Here is a 20,924-nt window from a genome sequence, read left to right as displayed (position 1 = left end):
CTCCTGAGTAGCTGGGATTACAGGCACGCAACACCATGCCCAGCTCATTTTTTTTGGAGTTTTAGTAGAGACGGGGGTTTCACCTTGTTGACCAGGATGGTCTCGATCTCTTGACCTCGTGATCCACCCGCCTCGGCCTCCCAAAGTGCTGGGATTACAGGCTTGAGCCACCGCGCCCGGCTTATCTATCTTCTATATTGGGTCTTAGTATAAGATTTTGTTTGAAAAACACTTTTGAGTAAACTGTTTGAAAATCAATATAATGCATGATTAGTTCCTCCCATCCTATTAGTCTATGATCAACTAACATTTTCCTGACCATATAAAACTTATGTTAGTGCAATACAACTTAACGTAGCCTTTCTCTATAATGTACAACAAAAAGTTTTTGCTAGGTTATTTTGCCATTGGAAGTAAATAGCAAAGCCAAGAAAGGGGAAACCAAGCGCTATCAAAACAAATTTTTTTAATGTGTGTATCCCAGTCAATTTCGTATCACAAGGATCTAAAATCCTCCCTGTTAATCTTTGAGGATTTCCAAGAAAATATTAAACAAATATTTTGAATTGCCCTCCAGTTATTTGTTCTCACAGCAGAACAAATTTAGCTGAGCAGTTTCACAATCTCAGGAGAATTAAACAGAAAAGCCCACACAAGTCTGACTCTGTCTCCATGTAAAATATATAGCAAGGAGGGAGAGTAAACAGCAGTTAGCTGAACAGTGGAAAGGAATATAATCAACAACGGAAAACTTATTTGACCTCCACAATCACTGAAGCACCCAATCTATTTTTATTTCCTTTTACTTTTTCCATTTTCTACTGTTACCACACCCCCACCTTTTACTCAGTTCTATTTACTCATAATCCCAGAGACAAAAAGTTGGGAAGAGAAACATGAAGATGAAGCATAATACAGAAATCTAAAAGGTTTAAAATCATAATGACAAGCTATTGTCCTATTTACCTCAATCTGCAATTTCCTTTGTAGATCATGAAGGAAAGGGAGAGTGCCCATTATCTGTAAGCTCCACATAACCACTGAATATCCTGTTTTCTTTTTTGATCCCTATTAAGAGATTAAAGGGAGGCTATGCCTTTCATGATACAGATAGTAAAGGATAAAAAAATTTAAGTTAGATAAAACTTATTCAGCTAGCTCATGTCTGTAATCTCAGCACTTTGGGAGGCTGACGAGGGAGGATCATCTGAGGTCAGGAGTTCAAGACCAGCCTGGTCAATATGTAGTAGAAACCCCATTTCTACTAAAAATACAAAAATTAGCTGGGCGTGGTGGCACGTGCCTGTAGTCCTAGCTACTTGGGAAGCTGAGCCAGGAGAATCGCTTGAGCTCAGGAGGCAGAGGTTGCAGTGAGCTGAGATCGTGCCACTGTACTCCAGCCTGGGTGACAAGAGCAAAACTCCATCTCAAAACAAAACACTTTAATTCAAATTCCTTCTTGTAAAAGATGCTAAAGCTTAAAAGTGTTAAATGTCAAATGTTAGGATAAATGTTATATACAACTACTTTTTGGTAAGATAAGTTGTAGAATCCAAGTTTCTCAGCTCCTAGTACAATCAGCTTTCCAATAAGTCATGTCATTCTTATTTTTTCTGGTTTTTTTTTTTTTTTGGAGATAGTCTTGCTGTGTTGCCCAGGCTGGTCTTGAACTCCTGGGCTCAAGTGATCCTCTCACCTCTGCCTGTCAGTGGAACTACAGGCACATATCAATGTGCCCAGCTCTCCTATTTTTTTTATCCTGTAGTGTTGAAATAAAGCTTTGGATTAAAATGCTTTTACTATTAGTCTCTCCCAAGTATGAAATTCTGACCATATAAAATAAAATAAGCAAGGTGTGGTGGAGGGTTCCAATAATCACAGCTACTTGGGAAGCTGAGGCAGGAGGATCACTTGAGTCTAGGGGTTTGAGGTCGAGTTATAATCATACCACTGTACTCCATCCTAGGTGAGAGTAAAGGCTCTACTTCTAAAATCAACCAACCAACCAATCAACCAATCATAAGAACTAAATCTGTCATACAGTCAAAAATTTGTGGACTGGTAGTTTTATGAACCCTATCAAGCTGTATCTCAAATACAGTTGCCATCATTGCTGTAGAAATTGTTCTGCATGCTATCAGACTGCAACTCATTCGTAAACACTAAACCCAAGGAAAACAGGCTCAATAAACTGCATTCTGCTTTGCCGGTTATGCTAGTTTCAGGACTTTCCTGTTAACAAGCTGTATATATAGGTCTTTCACTGATCTAACAATGTCCAATAAGTCCAGTTTATGTTTCCATACTTTCTACTTGCTACAAATGTGTATCTTGGTGTACACAGAGCTGCTAGTATAAAAATAATCTTTCTTAAAAGAAGGGTTCATTTACATTCCAGAACACCCACTAACTAGAACACCCACTCAGCCCTGAGAAAGGTTTCATTTTAGCAACTATTTGATCAGCAGGAAAGGAAGTTATTAACTCAGACTGTTTGTAAACAGTCTGCTTTCCTGCTGAGCAGTCTGAGAAAGAGAGAAAGAATCAAGAAAAGAAGCCTGGAGTCTTTAATATTAGAAGGTAAGGTTGCAAAACAGAAGGTGAATATACAATGTTGCCTTATTTTTCTTTTTCAGGAGAGAAACACAATGTAAAACTGCAAAAAAGCAAATTTATTCCTAAATGTGAAGGGGTCAGCGAAAAAAATGTACCAAACATTTTCTTCACTATTGCTTGAAAAATATTAATTTTGGCTTATTCACTGTCAGACTGGGGTTTTAAAGATGAATATAATATAGTCGTAGTCCATTAACTACCTCCTCATTCCATTTTTCAGCCCCTTCTGTGAGAAGGGAAACCAATGCTCCAGAGATAAGTCTCCAAACCACTTATCTACACAAAGGACTTGACTACCACTTAACACAGCAGGTACTCAATAAATACGTATAAATCCCAGTAATTTGGGGGATGGAGGCGGGAGGATTCCTTGAGACCAGGAGTTCAAGATCAGCCTGAGTAACTTGTGAGACCCTGAGACTACTTTAAGTCAAGGATGCAGAGAGCTATGATTGCATCACTGCACTCGAAATGGGGTGACAGAGCAAGACCTTGTCTCAAAACAAAAAAACCCCAAAATATGCTTTCTTGCAGTTGCTGCAAGGAGGAAAGTAAGTTAGTGATAAGTGAAACAGAAGGGTTTGGCTGTCCTTCACCTCTGGCTGTGGTAATGAAGAATAAGTCAGCTGGGCGTGGTGGTGGGTGCCTGTAATCCCAGCTACTCAGGAGGCTGAGGCGCAAGAACTGCTTGAACCCAGGAGGCAGAGGTTGCAGTGAGCCAAGATGGCGCCACAGCACTCTAGCCTGGGCAACAGAGCAAGACTATGTCTCCAAAAAAAAAAAAAAAAACAGAAACAAAGAATAAGCCATTATAAGGTATACTGATATAAAAGTCATGATTTTGATGCTATTCAAAAATTATCCAAAATAGATTCGCATCATTTTTTGAGATCAAAGTGTCTGTTGAAGTCAACAATGCCATGGAATGCTTCCTTCAAAGATGGCATGCATAAAATAAATGTTTAATTTCCAGCAAAAACTAATTTCCCCAAATAATTAGATGGTATTGGCCCTAAAGAGTATAAACGGAAAAAGCTTTTCAGTGTTTATGAAGCTGACATTTTCTTTTCACTTATTAATTGAATTCCAATGTCCAGACTAGCAACATGACAGTTCATGTTTTTTTTTTTTTTTTAAAAGAACTCTACTTTTCTACTTTTAATTAGCAATGGAAATAGCCATTTGTAGAAAAAAATAATTCCCTCCATATTAGAAGTGCAAAAGTCTAGCAGAGGTGAACTATTCAACATACCTACTTCTGGGAAAATACATAGCAGGAATAGATATAATAAAAACACAAACAAAAAAAAGGACCCTGGTACCAAGATCCAAGATGCATAAAATACTTTCCAAATATATCCAGAATCCAACCACATTTCAGGATCTACAACTTCAACACTTGTGTAAATCACTATCTGCTCCCCTAAAATACAGCATTAGACTTTTTTTTTCTTTTGAGACAGAGTCTCGCACTGTCGCCCAGGCTGTAGTGCAGTGGTGCGATCTCAGCTCACTGGAATATCTGCCTCCTGGGTTCAAGCAATTCTCCTGCCTCAGCCTCCTAAGTAGCTGGGACTGCAGGCATGCACCGCCATGCACAGCTGATTTTTTTTTGTATTTTTAGTAGACGGGATTTCACCATGTTGGCCCGGATGGTCTTGGATTTCCTGACCTCGTGACCTGCCCACCTCAGCCTCCCAAAGTGCTGGGATTACAGGTGTGAGCCACCATGCCTAGCCAGCATTAGACTTTTAACTGGTTTCTCTTCTTCTGTACCTCTCCCCAATTGAATCTCCATATAGCATCCAGAATGATCTCAATAAAGTATAAGTGATTTGTTACTCTTTTGCTTAGAACTCTCCAAAGACTCACAGCCAACATTCTTATAATGGCCTAAGAAGTCCTTTACCTGAGGTTCCTATTGGGAATGTTTCTGGTTGTCCTAACTGGGGAAGGCTACTGAAATTTAGTGCATGCTACCTCAAGTTTCAAATATACCATGGAACATTCATGTTAGTGAATTAGGTAAATTGTATTATTTTAATATGCTCTGAATTTTCCAGAATGCATCTTCCATGTACCTCAAGGGAAAGCTAATACTTAGATGTGGAACTCTATCAAGAATGAGTAACCAGTTCACAAATTCTCATCATGAATAGCAAACTGTTCATGATATGTGAGTCACCAATATAACACACCTGTGTAAGTCCTAATTTATACCTGTTAAAGTCAGCAGTTCTTTATATCTCCATATAAAGGCTACTTATATTCTTCTAGACCACAATATTTGCATAATAAAATATACTAATTACTTTTTTATATTATGTTGGAAACATTATATTTTTCAGATTAAGTGTACAAAAAGTTTATATTATCTATATTTCATTATGCATATTATCTATATTTGGGAAATAAAAAGAGTTATTGATACATTTCCTTTTTTGTTTTTTACAAAAGTGTTACACCTCATAAAGATGAACATTACTTCCATATATAATTTACACTTACTCCCAACCCCTATGTTTAACCTCAGTTCCCACTCATCTTCCTTTTTTGTATGTTCCATTCATACCTGCCTTCATGATTGTTTCTTGAAAACCTCAGGCTGCTCCAGCCACAGAGCCTTTGTACTTGCTGTTCCTTCTGACTGAAATGTTCTTTCCCAAGTATCAACATTACCTACCCGTCATGCTTTTTCTTTTCTTTTTTGAGACAGAGTCTTGCTCTGTCACCCAGATTGTAGTGTAGTGGCACAATCTCGGCTCACTGCAACTTCTGCCTCCCAGGTTCCAACAATTCTTGTGCCTCAGCCTCCCAAGTAGCTGGGATTACAGGTGTGCACCACCACGGCCAGCTAATTTTTGTATTTTTGGTAGAGACAGGGTTCTGTCATGTTGGCCAGGCTGGTCTCGAACTCCCAGCCTCAAGTGATCTGCCTACCTTGACCTCCCAAAACGCTGAGATTACAGGTGTGAGCCACCGCACCTGGTCCCGTCATGTTTTTTTTTTTTTTTTTTTTTTTTGAGACAGAGTTTCGCTCTTGTTACCCAGACTGGAGTGCAATGGCGCGATCTCGGCTCACCGCAACCTCCGCCTCCTGGGTTCAGGCAATTCTCCTGCCTCAGCCTCCTGAGTAGCTGGGATTACAGGCACGCACCACCATGCCCAGCTCATTTTTTGCAGTTTTAGTAGAGATGGGGTTTCACCATGTTGACGAGGATGGTCTCGATCTGTTGACCTCGTGATCCACCCGCCTCAGCCTCCCAAAGTGCTGGGATTACAGGCTTGAGCCACCGCGCCCGGCCCCGTCATGCTTTTTTAACATCTTCTCAGTAAAGCTTTCCTTGACCACCCAATTTTAACTAGAATCTCTTTCTCCCTAACCTTTTTCCCAATTTACTTTTCTTTGCAATACAAATCACCATTTGTTCTGATTATTTATTGGTGAGTAACAAAGTATCCCAAAATTTAGCGGCTTAAAGTAATAATCTACTGCTATCTTTCACAATTCTATGGGTTGCCTGCCTTCAGCTGAGTGGTCTTGCATGGAGTCTCTCATGTGGTTATAGTCAAATGGCTGCTGGGACTGGAGTCATCTGAAGGCTAGACTCAACTAGATATACAAGATGGCCTCTTTAAACACAAGTCTGATGCCTTAGCTGGGATGGCTTAAAAAGCTTAAGTGTAGCCAGGCATCTCTGTGTTACCATGCAGCCTTCCCACAGAAATAGTTTGAGGTCTGACAGTAGCTAGACCTCTTATACAGATGCTGGCTTCCCTCAGAGCCGTTCCAAAAAAATCAAAGACAAGAAAATTTCATTTCCACCATGACCTACTGATTACACAGAACCAGTCCACATTTTAACTGTGGATGAGGACAACAGAAAGATGTGAGTACTGGGAAGCACAGTGCACTAGGGAGCTACCTTTGGACAATTACTTAATGCTTAACATACTCTCTGTTTTACTTTTATATTTATTGTCTCCTCTCCTACAAGGATATACATTCCACAAGGAAAAAGACTTTTGTGTTCACCACTTTTCCTCCAGCATACGTCATACAGTCAATTAATATTAATTGGAAAAAGGAATAAATTCTTGCATATGGTAAGTGATATACATCAATAATTCACTATATCTCCGTGCTTCTCACCATAGGTCACTTTGCCCCAAACTTACCAACTTCTCTTTCTAAAAGGTAACTGGTATGAATCTGGATAATTTTATAAGCAGAAAATGACAAAGTTGGGACAAAAATCAAAGACAGAAATATAAACAAGGATCATACACATTGCTTTGTCCTGTGGACATCTCTTATCACTCCCGTACCTAGTTTCTCCTTGTCAGAAATCTCTCCTAGAGCACTTATAAAAAGTGAAGCACTACTTGATGTAACAATTCTGTATAAATTATTCTGTATACTTACCCTTAAAAAAGGTAAAAAGCCAATTAAACATTTAATTATTCTGTCTACAATTTCATGTGTTAATTTTACCTTCTAGATAAACACTGTACATTTCTTGGCTGGGTATGGTGGCTCATGCCTGTCATCTCAGCACTTTGGGAGGCTGTGGCAGGAGGATCATTTTAGTCCAAAAATTAGAGACCAGCCTAGACAACATAGCAAGTCCCTGTCGCCACAAAAAATTTTAAAATTAGCCAAGTGTGGTGGTGCACACCCATAGTACCAGCTACTAGCTACTTGGGAGGCTAAGGTGGGAGAAACACTTGAGCTAAAAGAAAAAAAGAAAAAAGAACTCAGAAACTGTACATTTCTTGAGAACCAGCTCATTTTAATTTAAAAAAACAAATTTTAATTCAAAATTCTCAACACAGGACCCAATGCTAATTTGCACATACTAGCATGTAACAGGGAAAAAAAATAGCCAATGAATTCTCCATCAGTAAAAGAATAGGTTAAATACATTAAAATACATGTATAAAATGCACTGAAACAGCATGTACTTCTAAAATAATGAGGCCAAAGCAGTAAGAGGTACTGACAAATGAACAAAGCAGGTATAGGCCAGGTGTGATGGCTCATGCCTGTAGTCCTGGCCATTTGGGAGGACGAAGGGGCAGGGTCACCTGAGGTCAGGAGTTTGAGACCAGGCAACATGACAAAGCCCTGTTTCTACTAAAAATACAAAAATTAGCTGGGTGTGGTGGCTCACGCCTGCAATCCCAGCTACTGGGGAGGCTGAGGCAGGAAAATTGCTTCAACCTGGGAAGTGCAGTGAGCTGAGATTGTGCCACTGCACTCCGGCCTGGGCAACAGAGCGAGGCTCCATCTCAAAAAAACAAAACCAAAACAGGTTAGAACATTGTGAATAGTAAACTATCATTTTTGTAATAAATAACTATATGAAAAGATATGGATATCCTTGTAGAATAAGCACAGAATACCTCTGGATGAATACGTAAGAGACAGATAACAAGGACTGCCTACTGGAGAGAGAACTGTGTAACTGGGAGCCAGGGACGGAAGAGAAAATGACTTTTTATTTCATGCTCTTTTTAAACTTTTAAATTATGTACCTTGTACATATATTATGCTTTTTTAAAAAATAATATAAGCACAGGATGAAAATGCAAAGAACATAGAAAAGTGGGCCCTATGCTCAGAGGCAAAACTTTACTGAGAGTCTCTTATGTATCTTACTGGTATTTTCTAGGGTCAGGCATTTTTCACATGTAGAAACTGAACCTCCTTAAAAGAAAGAAACATCCTCAACAGGAAAGAAAACGACTAGTCTTTTTTTTTTTTTGGAGATAGGGTTTAGCTCTGTCACCCAAGCTGGAGTGTACTGGCGCTGTCATGGCTCACTGCAGCCTCAACCTCCCAGGCTCAAATGACCCTCCCGTCTCAGTCCCCCAAGTAGCTGGAACTACAGGCACATGCCAACACACCTGTCTAATTTTTAAATTTTTAGTAGAGACAAGATCTCACTATGTTGCCCAGGCTGGTCTCAAGCTCTTGAGCTCAAGCAATCTGCCCAGCTCAGCCTCCCAAAGTACTGGGATTATAGGGATGAGCCACCGTGCCCGGCTGAATATGACTAGTCTTAAGGCTGAAAGTTCTACAAAGCTAAAATAGCCCTTAGAAAATAATAAGTATTTAAGTATTCCAGGTAGTATGGAGGGTACAGGTGTTCCCTGAAAGGAATTTACAATCTAGACAGGGAACCAAAACTGTTATGCAAGAAACCATTGAAGAATAACTGAAAGTTAAAACAGGCTATAGCAGGCCAAGCACAGTGATTCATGCCTGCAATTCCAGCATTTTGGGAGGCTGAGATGGGAGGATCGCTTTAGTCCAGGAGTTCGAGACAAGCCTGGGCAGCATAATGACCTTGTCTCTAGCAAAAATTAAATTAGCCGGGCGTGGTGTGTGTGCCTGCAGTCCCAGCTATACAGGAAGTTGAGGCTGAAGGATTGCTTGAGACCAGGAGTTTGAGGTTACAGTGAGCCATGACAATGCAACTGCAATCCAGCCTGGGTGACAGCAAAACTGCGACTCAAAAACAAAAACAAAAAATAAAACCAGGCTACAGCAACCGAATACAAGTATAACAGGAGTTGGAACAAGGGAGGTATTAGTGTTAGCTAAAAAAAGCTGTTCTGAGAAAAGGTTTGACCTGTGTTAGCCCACATACCACCTAAAAAGTTTAAACGAAAATTGGTAAGAGTAATTAAAAAGTGAAACCATCCAGCACAACCAAAATGATGTGTTCCATAAATAACTTAGTCATAACAATTTATAAGCACCAGAATTCCTGAGGTCTAGTAACTTTGTATTACCATTACTAAAACAGACAACAGTGTGGAAAAGAGAAATGCTGCTTACATCAGCCTGCTTCTCCATACTGTTTTACCTATTTTGGATTAGCAACACGAAGTTTTCATATATGTCATTTCACTTAATCCTTACAACCTATAAGAACACTGTTGTTCACATTTTACCAGTGAGAAAATTGAGGAGCGTGGTGGTAAAAAGTAGCCAAGAGGTGACTAACCTGTTTTTCCCCCTCCCTCCTGACCTGACAGTTGTATGGAGCTCTTCAGACCCATTCCTCAGTGAAACAGGTTAAAGTTACTTAAAAAAAAATTTTTTTTTTAAATCCAACCATTTAAAGTCTCTAGAAATGGCCTTAAGGGTATACAGCAAATGAAGAAACTACTACTCAAAACAATCTGCTAAAGCTCACTGAGGACAGGAAGTCTGTAGTGTTTGAGCCGGAGCCCTCTTCCTCCTTTCCTCTCACTTGGAAATGAGCTTGGCATGACAGAAACTCCACTCCCCAATTTCAGCCAAGATCACAGGGCTCCAGCAAGAGGAATGCCTCCAGCATACAGGCATTTCTCCCCTTTCTCACAGCTACCTGTAGCTGAGGCTAAGTTCTGGGAGAGTGTGCCTGAGAGGTGGAGCCTCCCTTCTTCAGCCCCAGCCCAACTTGTGGGATGGAAGCTCCACCTTGGGCGTGGTACTGCTGAGAACACTAGGGTCCTGACTGCTTTTGCCCCAGATCCTGGGGTGTGGGTTCCATGCCAGGAGAGACAAGCCAAGAAACCAGGGCTGCTGCCTCTTGCTCCACTGAACATTCAGCTCCTAAATCAGGATGTCTCATCATGAGAATGATCCATTGTCCCTGCTGCCAGCACTGGAGCCTGGCTCCAACATTGAGTGGGCAGAGAAGGCCATAAAACAGAGCTCCAAATCTTTACCCAAAGAAACTGACTTCATTGCAACTAAGTATGTAATCCCAGCTACTCGGGAGGTAGAGGTTGCAGTGCAAAATAAAGGGTGCTCTCCAGAATAGTGGTGGTTGTGTGATATTGTGCCAGAATTGCTAGCCTTTGCTTTGGTTATTTAGTAATAACTAAAATAAGCAGCCCAGGATAACTAAGATCTGTGTGTAAACAAATGCTTATCTTGACTTCTGTAAACCACTGAAGTAACAAACAGAATGACAAAAGTCCCCTGGCCCTTGGAATGTCCGGAGACCCCCGCCCTCGTCTCCACCCAGGAGGTGAATTACAGAATCCCCTGGACCTTGGAATTTCCGGAGACCCCTGCCCTCGTCTCCGCCCAGAAGGTGAATCACAGAATCCCCTGGCCCTTGGAATGTCCAAAACCTTTTCATCCGCATCCCCGCTCCTCACCCCCACACCCAAGGTGGTTTTTCGGGTATAAAAAGTCTTGGCACCCTCCTTTTGACGCCACAGGTTGGAGAGACGTGAGTCCTCTGTGGTCACCGGCATAATAAATGACCCTGCAATCTGGCATACTTTTGTCTTGGTGCTAACTTTCTCCACTCGGTCCAATACAACAGTTGTGAAAGGCACATTGAAATATTCACTGGTGTAAAGGCTAAACTGTAGATCTCCTGGTATGCTGGAAAGAAAGTGAGACACAGCTGGCAGAAGACCTTTTGGGGTTAGAACAGATCTTAAACACTGCCCTTGAAAACTATGTCCACAAAGGAGTATACTTTTGGTTGGATCAGTCTGTGAAGCAATTTATGCTGCAGGACATTGAAAACATAACACAGTCTTCGATTAATGAAGCTTACGAGCTCCATTCCCGCAAGACATGATCTCATTCCTCTTTATGGTTGCATAATGTTCTATATACATGTGTACAACATTTTCTTTATCCACTCTGTCATTGATGGGCATTTAGGTTGACTCCATGTCTTTTCTACTGTGAACAATGTGGCAATGAACATTCATGTGCATGTGTCTTTAGTGTGTGAAAGGAAAATACATCTTGGGGCCCCAAAATCACTAAGCTAAAGGTAAAATTCAAGCCGGGAACTGCTTGGGCAAACTGCCTCCCGTTCTATTTAAGTCATCCCTTTGCTCACTGAGGTAAATGCGTATTTGAATGCCTCCTTTAGAAAGGCTAATCAGAAACTCAAGAAGAACGCAACCATTTGGGAGTGTAGGCTTGTAGTATAGTTGGGTAACATGATTCTTCCAGCTTGGTTCTTTTTGCTTAGGATTGCCTTGGCTACCCAGGCTCTTTTTTGGTTCCATATAAATGTTAAAATAATTTTTTCTAGTCCTGTGAAGAATGATGATAGTTTGATATGAATGGCACTGAATCTGTAAATTGCTTTGGGTAGTATAGCCATTTTAATAATATTGATTCTTCCTGTTCATGAGCATGGGATGTTTTTCTATTTGTTTGTGTCTTCTCTGATTTCTCTGAGCAGTGTTTTATAATTCTCATGGTAGAGCTCTTTCACCTCCCTGGTTAGCTGTATTCCTGGTGGGTGGGTGGGTGGGGGTGTGTGTGTGTGTGTGTCAACTGTGAATAGGACTTTCTGTTTTGGCTCTCACTTTGGTTGTTGTTGGCGTATAGGAATCCTAGCCATTTCTGTACACTGATTTTGTGTCCTGCAACTTTGCTCAAGTTATTTATCAGCTGAAGGAGCTTTTGGGTCAAGACTATGGCATTTTCTAGATATAGAATCATGTCATCTGCAAAGAACAAGATAGTTTGACTTCCTCTCTTCCTATTTAGATGCCCTTTATTTCTTTATCTTGCCTGAACGCTGTGGCTAGGACTTCCAATGCTATGTTGAAGAGAAGTGGTGAGAAAGGGCATCCTTAACTTCTGCTGGTTTTCAAGGGGAATGCTTACAGCTTTTGCCCATTCAGTATAACATTGGCAGTGGGTTTGTCAGAGATGACTCTTATTATTTCAGATATGTCCCTTCAATATCTAGTTTGTTGCGAGTTTTTAACATGAAATAATGCTGAATTTTATCAAAAGCCTTGTGTGCATCTATTGAGATAATCACGTGGTTTTTGTCTTTAGTTCTGTTTATGTGAAGAATCACACTGATTGATTTTTGTATGCTGAAGCAATCTTGCATCTTAGCAAAGAAATCTACTTCATGGTGGATTCAATTTTCGATTTGCTGCTGGATTCAGTTTGCAAGCATTTTGTTAAGGATTTCTGCATCAATGTTCATCAAGGTTACTGGCCTGATGTTTTCTTTTTTTCTTCTGTTTCTGACAGGTTTTGGTATGAAGATGATGCTGGCCTCACAGAATGAATTGGGGAGAAGTCCCACCTACTCAGTTTTTCGGAACAGTAACAGTCAGAATGGTACCAACTCTTCATTGTACATCTGGTAGAATTCTGCTATGAATCCTTCAGGTCCTGGACTTTTTTGGTTGGTAGGCTATTTATTACTTACTTGGTTTTGGAGCTTGTTATTGGTCTGTTTAGGGAATTAACGTTTTCCTGGCTCAGTCCTGGGAGGGTGTAGTTTCCAGCAATTTAGAGGTATTCATAGTAGTTTCTGAAGGTTGTTTATTTCTGTGAGGTCAGTAGTAACATTCCCTTTGTCATTTCTAATTGTGTTTGGATCTTCTCTCTTTTTTTCTTAGTCTAGCTAGTGGCCTATCTTATCAATCTTTTCAGAAAACCAACTTCTGGATTTGCTGATATTTTGAATGGTTTTTTGCATCTCGGTTTCCTTCAGTTCAGCCCATATTTTTGTTATTTCTCATCTTCTGCTAGCTTTGGGGTTGATTTGTTCTTCCTTATCTAATTCTTTCCGTTGTAAAGTTAGGTTATTAAAGTGAGACCTTTCTAACTTTTTGATGTGGGCGTTTAGTGCCATGAATTTCCGTCTTAACACTGCTTTACTTGTGTCCCAGAGATTCTGGTATGTTGTATCTTCGTTCTCATTATTTTCAAAAAACTTTTTGAGGTCTGTCTTAATTTCATTATTTTACCCAAAAGTTATTCAGAAGCATGTTGTTTAATTTCCCTGTACTGTATGATATTGAGTGATTTTCATTGTGTTGATTTCTATTTTTATTGTGCCGTGGTCTGAGAGTGTGTTTGCTACGCTTTCAGTTCTGTTACACTTGTTGAAGACTGTTTTATGTTCAATTACGTGGCTGATTTTAGAGTATGTGCTACGTGAAGATGAGAAGAATGTATATTGTCTACACCTCATTTTAATTCTCTGATTCTTCTTACATTATTGCTCTTAACTGGAATATTCTCCCTAAAGTAGAGTCAGGTCACACATTCATTTTGAAGGTTTTTCTGACCAAGTCAATCCCCAGTGACCTACCTCATTTTCCTCTTGATTCCACACCACTTACAACTGGTAACACTGTATCCTCAAATGCATACACAAAGCAATTCCACCTTATTTCGTCATACTGAAAAACATGAAACTGTATATAGTTGTGCATGACCATCAACCCAAAACTAAGATCTTTATATTAACTTCTCAAAAGTCAGAAGAGGAATAATAGCCACATCACCAAAGAGAACAGTTTTAGCCAGCATAAGGAAGTCCCCTCTGCTTTAACCTTTACAAGAAAAACAACTTTGTAAAGACCAATCGCTTGTTTTCTGTTTCTGCTTTCCTCAGCCTTGGTCTATAAAATGAAGCATTGCCTGATTCTTGAATTGCAAATGAAAGTCAATTAAGACCTTTAAATTTGTTATAATTTTGTCTTTGACAGCCACAACCTATAATTCTTGCCTTAATCTCTTCTATCCCCTCAAAGACAAACTAATTGTTCCAAAACTATAAAGACCAAATATAATTTTGAGAACTCAGCCAAATTCTTAGGACAAAGAGGAAAAAGTGTACAAACAGAATTTTGCAGGATAAGTAACATCAAGAGTGAAGGAAAAGCATGCTCCTTCCTTTATCAACATCTGCCAGCTCACTAGCTTGACAGGATAGAGCCTCAACTACATCTTTATAACATTTAGCATAGCATCTTGAACACAGGTGGTACCAAATGTCTGTTAATAACAAACAAATGCCTTGAAGGAAGCTTCTCACAATGTATTCAGTAGTCCCCAAACCTTAAAAAATATCAGTCTTAAAGCAGGAAATGGATGAGGGAAAGGAAAAGTAACATGATAGCACATGCATTCACTTCTCAACAGAATATCAGAAGTACATGTTCTTACTGTGTTTTTTCAAGGTGACCTCTTAAAGCTGCCCTCTTATCTTTAAACACAGTACTTAATGACACTTCATTCTGTCAGAGAAAAAACGTTCAACATTAAGAGAAGCAAAAATTCAAACATGAAAGCCCACCTCCTCCTAAAATTCAAATTCCTATGTTTCTACAGGCAGCCTAGAGGAAATTAACACAATGAATCTTAAAAGTGAAGTATGTGAGGTAGGATAAGCAGCAGCTCTGCTTTAAAAAGATACAGGGCTGGCAGGGGCAGGAGACAAGTCTTTGCAGTTGAACTTCTGAAAGCAACAAAGACAACTGATCAACATAGCATAACAGCCAGATAGCACATATCAGCTGAAACCTGAGCTAGATCCTGACTGTAGGAGCCTAGGATCAATGAATTCAAAAGTGTCTCTTTCTGGTACTCTGCAAAGGCAAATTTAATCCCACAGCAAAAGAAAAAAAAATCCCACAAATTCCTTTCCCTGGCTTTGAAATAATATAAACATAATATACTTCTCATTTGTTTAGCTTCAGAACTACATATTTTCTCCTCTTCCTATTTAGTCACACTTATCTGGTAACTTGTCTTAGGTTTAGAGGCCAAGATACATACATATGTACGAGATCACTCAGAGTTGCTTATCCAATTTCCCTGGTAGCAATGCGGTTATCTCCAAACGTATCTTTATTTAAGCACGTTAAAAGCTTTTTTACTTGTTTAATTTGGGTCTGTTTAATAATTCCTACTTATTTGTAAAGATTCCTTTAAATTATGCCTTTTTTTCCCAGCCATTTATTGAACATTCAGTGGTTTAGATTAAGGAATTTAGAAATACAGTGAGTAATTCTTCACTTCAATATGCAAAAAAATTAAGGTGCAAAGAGAAAATAAACACCTAGAGGAGAATGTTTTCCAGAATTTACATTTGGTTATTTTGTCATCTGCTGCCTTCTTTGAATTCATATATACAGATGCTAATACTCCCACTTTAAACGTTCAACAAGGCATTTTTATTCTGCTTTTTGCAGAAGGCTGATCAGCATCAAGATTTCTTCCAGTCATGTATGATGAAGACAGCATTTGATTGAAGACAGCATTTGATTATCATTCTGAATGATTTCAACATATCAGGACAATTTCTCCCAGAGAATGCTTTGTTCAATAATATAAAGAAGCATCACCATTATTAAGAGTCAGAAAGCACTGAACCAGAGAAAGAAGTTACATACACACTTTGTCATCTGACAGAATCAACCAAATATATAAACAAGAATCCTGACATCTTAAAGATAAAGAAATCAGTAAACAAACAAAAGAAGTACCAAAGCACCACTCATCATCATACCATTCTCTCTGTCCATTATTATACAACTGGCCAATGATTTTAAACAGCTATCAAACTGGTAAATGCAAGGCTTTCAACTGCCTACAAGTAAGATAAACTGGTAACTTAAAAAATGATCTGCAATAAGGGCAGCTGACAATGCTAGGAACTCAAGGTGATTGCTAAACAAATTAAAGAGGCTTCATGGGATATACAGAACATAAATCATTCTTAGGAAAAATTAACTTTCAGAAGACTTTGAAAAAGAAAATGATATTTACATGTATACTTTCCTATTTTTATTTCTCTTTTAAAATATGACTTACATCCACAAATATTAACTGGATTGAATCTGCGTAAGAGATAGCTTAAAATCCTCATTTACCTCTTCAAATTTCTCTAGTTCACCAATTCACAGTAACTTCAGAAAAGCATAGGGAGTGCTAATTTAAAAATTCACTCTTCTGTCACAGTGTAAAACAGCTGGTAGTATAGGAAATCAGACTGGTTTGATTGTTTATGTGACTTTTTCAAGGATTTTTATTGACAATTTCAGGTGCTGCTCATAATCTTCTGTCCACAAAACTAGTATTACATCTCAAAACCTCAGATGCAAAATATTAAACAGCAATGTATCCCTCAAGATGGGAAGCATAACTTACTTCAAGCTGAAAAAGTTCTCCAGCTCCCTCACAGTCATTGGATGTGATTATTGGAGTATGAATATGCACAAAGCCACTGTCCTGAAAAAGAAAACCACAGTTTTCAGTATATTTGCATATTCAACAATTCCAAGAACACACAGCTTCTTATACTACGTATTAAAATGGCACACTAAGCAAATGCTGTTTTATTTCAAAGATAAAGAAATTGAGGCCCAGACAGATTTAATGACTTCCCAAAGTCACACAATTAGTCAGTGGCTGAGCCAGGACTAGAACCTAGGTCTTTATGGTCTTTAGTACTTTATTCTCTTTCCATATCTCCAACACTTTGGTGGTGATTCAACAAACATGTATACACACTGTAGGATAATGTATAATGATGCTGCCCATGCTGCTAGGGGATTACAAAGCAATCAGTATAAACTTATCAAATAAGACCTCAATTGTAATGAACACCAAAAAAGGAGAAAAATTAAGGTAGACAAATAGAGACTGAATAAACAAAGAGCAAAAAAAAAAAAAATGCAGAAATGATCTTTACGAGGTCTCTGTCATTAAACTGATGGCACAATGAACTCCACATGGCACAGGCAGTGTACTTCCTTTGCCTGAAGGAATATTATGAGCAGCAACAAATCCATCCATTACTAGGTTCCTAATTGCAGCCCTTCTGAACAAAAGTCTGAGACTATTTCATTAGTGAACCACAAAAGCTGTTGCTAGTAGGATTGAAATAACCCAGCAACTTCAAGGTTATGCGTCTTTCATTTTGACTATGGATGTAAGCAAAAGATTACACACAATGTAGATGTTTGCAGGGCGGGACTGCAGGTAATAAAAAATGACTTTGTAATAGAAAGGTAGAATAGTATGTGCTTAATGCAAAATTTTGGCCTTGAAATCAGTACAATAAATTCTTATGCACATATTTCTGTCAAGTTTGGTGGAATGAAGATTGTCTCTATGCATTACTAGGGGCCTCCCAAATATGACCCTTCTTGAATTCAAGTGTTATGGCTACAATACAAAGTATTCAGCCAACAACTTGCCTTACGATGTGGTAAATATTCAAGCTCTAAATTAACAGTCTCAGAAAGTATTAAAATATATACTTAATCTGACAGCAACATGCCTAGAAGTGCTGCACAGTGCACATTATAGAAAACCAATGAAATATCAATAACATTATTGCATACCATTTTTATCTCCTAGGAGCCAAGAATTATGGACATGAAACATTTATTCCACATGAATGTAGGCAACTATGAACATGGGTGCAGTAAACAAAGAAAGGAAGTGAAAAATCCAAAGGAAATGAGGGTAGGGAAAGGGAGGTGGAGAGGGAGGAGAAAATTTAATGGCTAAACCTGATTGCCAAAGTTAGAACTGGTCAAATGCCACAAGAAACAGCACTGTAAATCTCATGAAAATAACTGTATGAGTTTTTTATTTAAATCACACACCTATTGGGAATTATTTTTAACACTTAACTAACGCTAAATCTCACAAAAGGGTCCAGCAGCTTTCTTTGCTTTAAAACTGCTAGCAAGGCTTATCAAAGTTCCTAACATTACCAAAAGCTAATAAAGGAGAGAGTACAAAGGAAGAATAATACAGCCGTGCAAACAAAGTCCAAAAAAGTCAAAGTGGGTAGGGGAGTAAAACGAAAAAAAGGAAAGTAAATAGCAAGGAGTGGTGAAGTACTGTATCTGCCTCAAAGAGGTTTCCAGTGTCACATACTTATACCATCCCAAAGCAAAGGGATTCCTAAATAGAGACATGAAGGCCAGAGAAGGGGCCAAAAATAAAAGCAAACACTTTCATCCAGTTTTTCAGATTCCACCCATCACCTCCAAATATTTAAATATTTTCATACACATTCTAAAACCAGATATTTTATAAGGCCCTGAGTATCCCAAAATTATAAAATTCATACATTCAGGCCCATATACACCATTAAGAGAAGACTAATAGACTATCTTTTTCTTTCACAAGTAACTGAAATAACTATCATTTAATCAGAATCAACAAAAAAGGAAACGTGAAAGGAAGTGCTAGTCACAGGCAGGCCACAGGCAACACAAAGTGACAGCAAGAAGAGATTTTAAGAATTCATTAAGAGGCTGGGTACGGTGGCTCATGTTTATAATCCCAGCACTTTGGAAGGCCAAAGTGGGCAAATCAACTAAGGTCAGGAGTTCGAGATCAGCCTGATCGACATGGTGAAAGCTCATCTCTACTAAAAAATATAAAAATTAGCTAGGTGTGGTAGTGCACACCTGTAGTCCCAGTTATTCGGGAGGCTGAGGCGGAGGTGGCAATGAGCTGAGATTGCGCCACTGCACTCTAGCCTGGGCAACACAGCCAGACTCTGTCTCAAAAAAACAAAAAACAAAGAGCAGTCACAGGAACTCAAAGGCATAGCAATCTGGAGACATTGTACACAAAGGTAAAGAATACTGGGCACAGTGGCTCACATCTGGACCCTAGCACTTTGGTTGATCCAGGCAGGAGGACTGCTTGGGCCTAGGAGTTCAAGACCAGCTTGGGCAACACAGTGAGATCCCATCTCTACAAAAAATAAATTTAAAACAACTAGCCACGCACAGTGGCGCATGCCTATAGTGTCAGCTACTTGGGAAGCTGAGGTAGGAGGATCGCTTGGGACTGGGAGATTGAGGTGGCAGTAAGCCATGACTGCACCACTGCAGTGCAGCCCGGCAACAGTGTAAGACCTCGTCTCAAAACAAACAAAAAATATTCCACATAGTCAGTGACAGGCTTTAAAACACTGCCATACAGAGGAGAACATTCCTGATACTCACAGGAAGAACCTCAATTCATTGAGAAAGGGCAGAATCTTTTCTACTTGGCTCACTAAGGAAGACAGGAAAATAAGTAATCCATTTTAGGAACACTTCCACTGGAATTTAGAAAAAAACTGGTGCCTAAAGAGAAAATTCCTCAGATGTTTCAGAAACTTGGCTTTTCCAAATGATTCATTCCTTGAGGATTCTAAATAGCCAAGTTTTAGTACACAACAAGTGTGTCAATTTTATGAGCAAACAAGGTTATACACAAAATATTTTTCATACTGAAACCAAGAAATAGCCTTAGGTCCTTAAAGTGTCCTAAAAGTACTGTTCAAGTTTCTATTTTTCCCCCACATTTCTATATTTTTATTAACAAAATTGAAACTTAAGAAAATTTTATATTTGGAAGCTTAACATCTTTTAGCAAACCTAAAGTAACAGATCAAAGAAACAGATACAAAACATTAGTAACATATAACTATTACATAATATGCCTTATAGTACTCCAGTAAGGCTTCTTTAAATAACTGAATCCTAAGGATCATACATAAAGGTACATAATTATCACATATAAAGGTAAGTAACCTAGAATGAGGTAACAGGATTATATTCTCCAGGTCTTTACAATTACTAAGTGAATTTACTGCTACTCAAAAAGTGTCTACCTTCGTAACTACTCTATCATGAACGGTGCTAAAATTCAAGTTATTTCCAACCACTTGAATGTTTTTCTAATTTTACTTTTAATAATTTTTGGCCAGGTGCGGTGGGTCACACCTGTAATCCCAGCACTTTGGGAGGCTGAGGCGGGTGGATCACCTGAGGTCAGGAGTTTTAGACCAGCCTGGCTAACATAGTGAAACCCTGTCTCTACTAAAAATAAAAAAATTAGCTGGGTGTGGTAGCGTGCACCTGTAGTCCCAGCTACTTGGGAGGCTGCAGGAGAGGAATCACTTGGACCCGGGAGGCAGAGGTTGTAGTCAGCCAAGATCACGCCACTGCACTCTCAGCCTGGGTGACAGAGCAAGGCTCCATCTCAAAACAATAATAATTTTTTTTTTAAGTCAGGATCTCACTCTGCTGCCCAGGCTGGAGTTCAGTGGTGCAAACATGGTTCACTGCAGCCTCCACCTCCTTGGCTCAAGTGATCCTCCTGCCTCAGCCTCCTGAGTAGCTAGGACTACAGGCACATGCCATGATGCCTGGCTAATTTTATTTTTATTTTTACTAGAGACCAAGTCTCACTATGTGCCTGGGCTGGTCTCTAACTCCTGGGTTCAATGGATCTTCCTGCCTTAGCCTCCCAAAATGCTGGTATTATAGACATGAGCCATTGCTCCCTGTCTACTTAATTTTTTTATTTCAAATTTTTGTAGCTTGTCTTATTTTTTAACTGTTTACATATCTCTAAAAGCTTCAAGTAATAAATGGAGTGTGTAAAGTGTACTTGTCAATACCACCACCTAGTGGCCAAAAGTCTACAAAACCTTCAAACTAAAGTAGGTATACTTCATCAGCTGTTGAAGCCATGTGGTTAAAAAAAA

At 39.2% G+C, this 20,924-nt stretch overlaps 1 protein-coding gene across 1 annotated transcript in view; it reads right to left on the bottom strand.

Annotated features, from left to right (window-relative positions):
- NARS2 (asparaginyl-tRNA synthetase 2, mitochondrial) overlaps positions 1 to 20,924 on the bottom strand; it is a 147,773-nt gene that overhangs the window by 106,188 nt on the left and 20,661 nt on the right. The window contains exon 5 of the mRNA XM_037731819.1: positions 16,565 to 16,645. Within this exon, the coding sequence (XP_037587747.1) occupies positions 16,565 to 16,645 (81 nt within the window). The remainder of the gene's footprint in view (positions 1 to 16,564; positions 16,646 to 20,924) is intronic.

The sequence above is a fragment of the Cebus imitator genome, unplaced genomic scaffold (assembly GCF_001604975.1).
Source record: "Cebus imitator isolate Cc_AM_T3 unplaced genomic scaffold, Cebus_imitator-1.0 Scaffold424, whole genome shotgun sequence".
Taxonomy (NCBI): domain Eukaryota; kingdom Metazoa; phylum Chordata; class Mammalia; order Primates; family Cebidae; genus Cebus; species Cebus imitator.
Note: the sequence above shows the minus strand (reverse complement) of the source record. Positions and strands in the feature narration are given on the sequence as shown.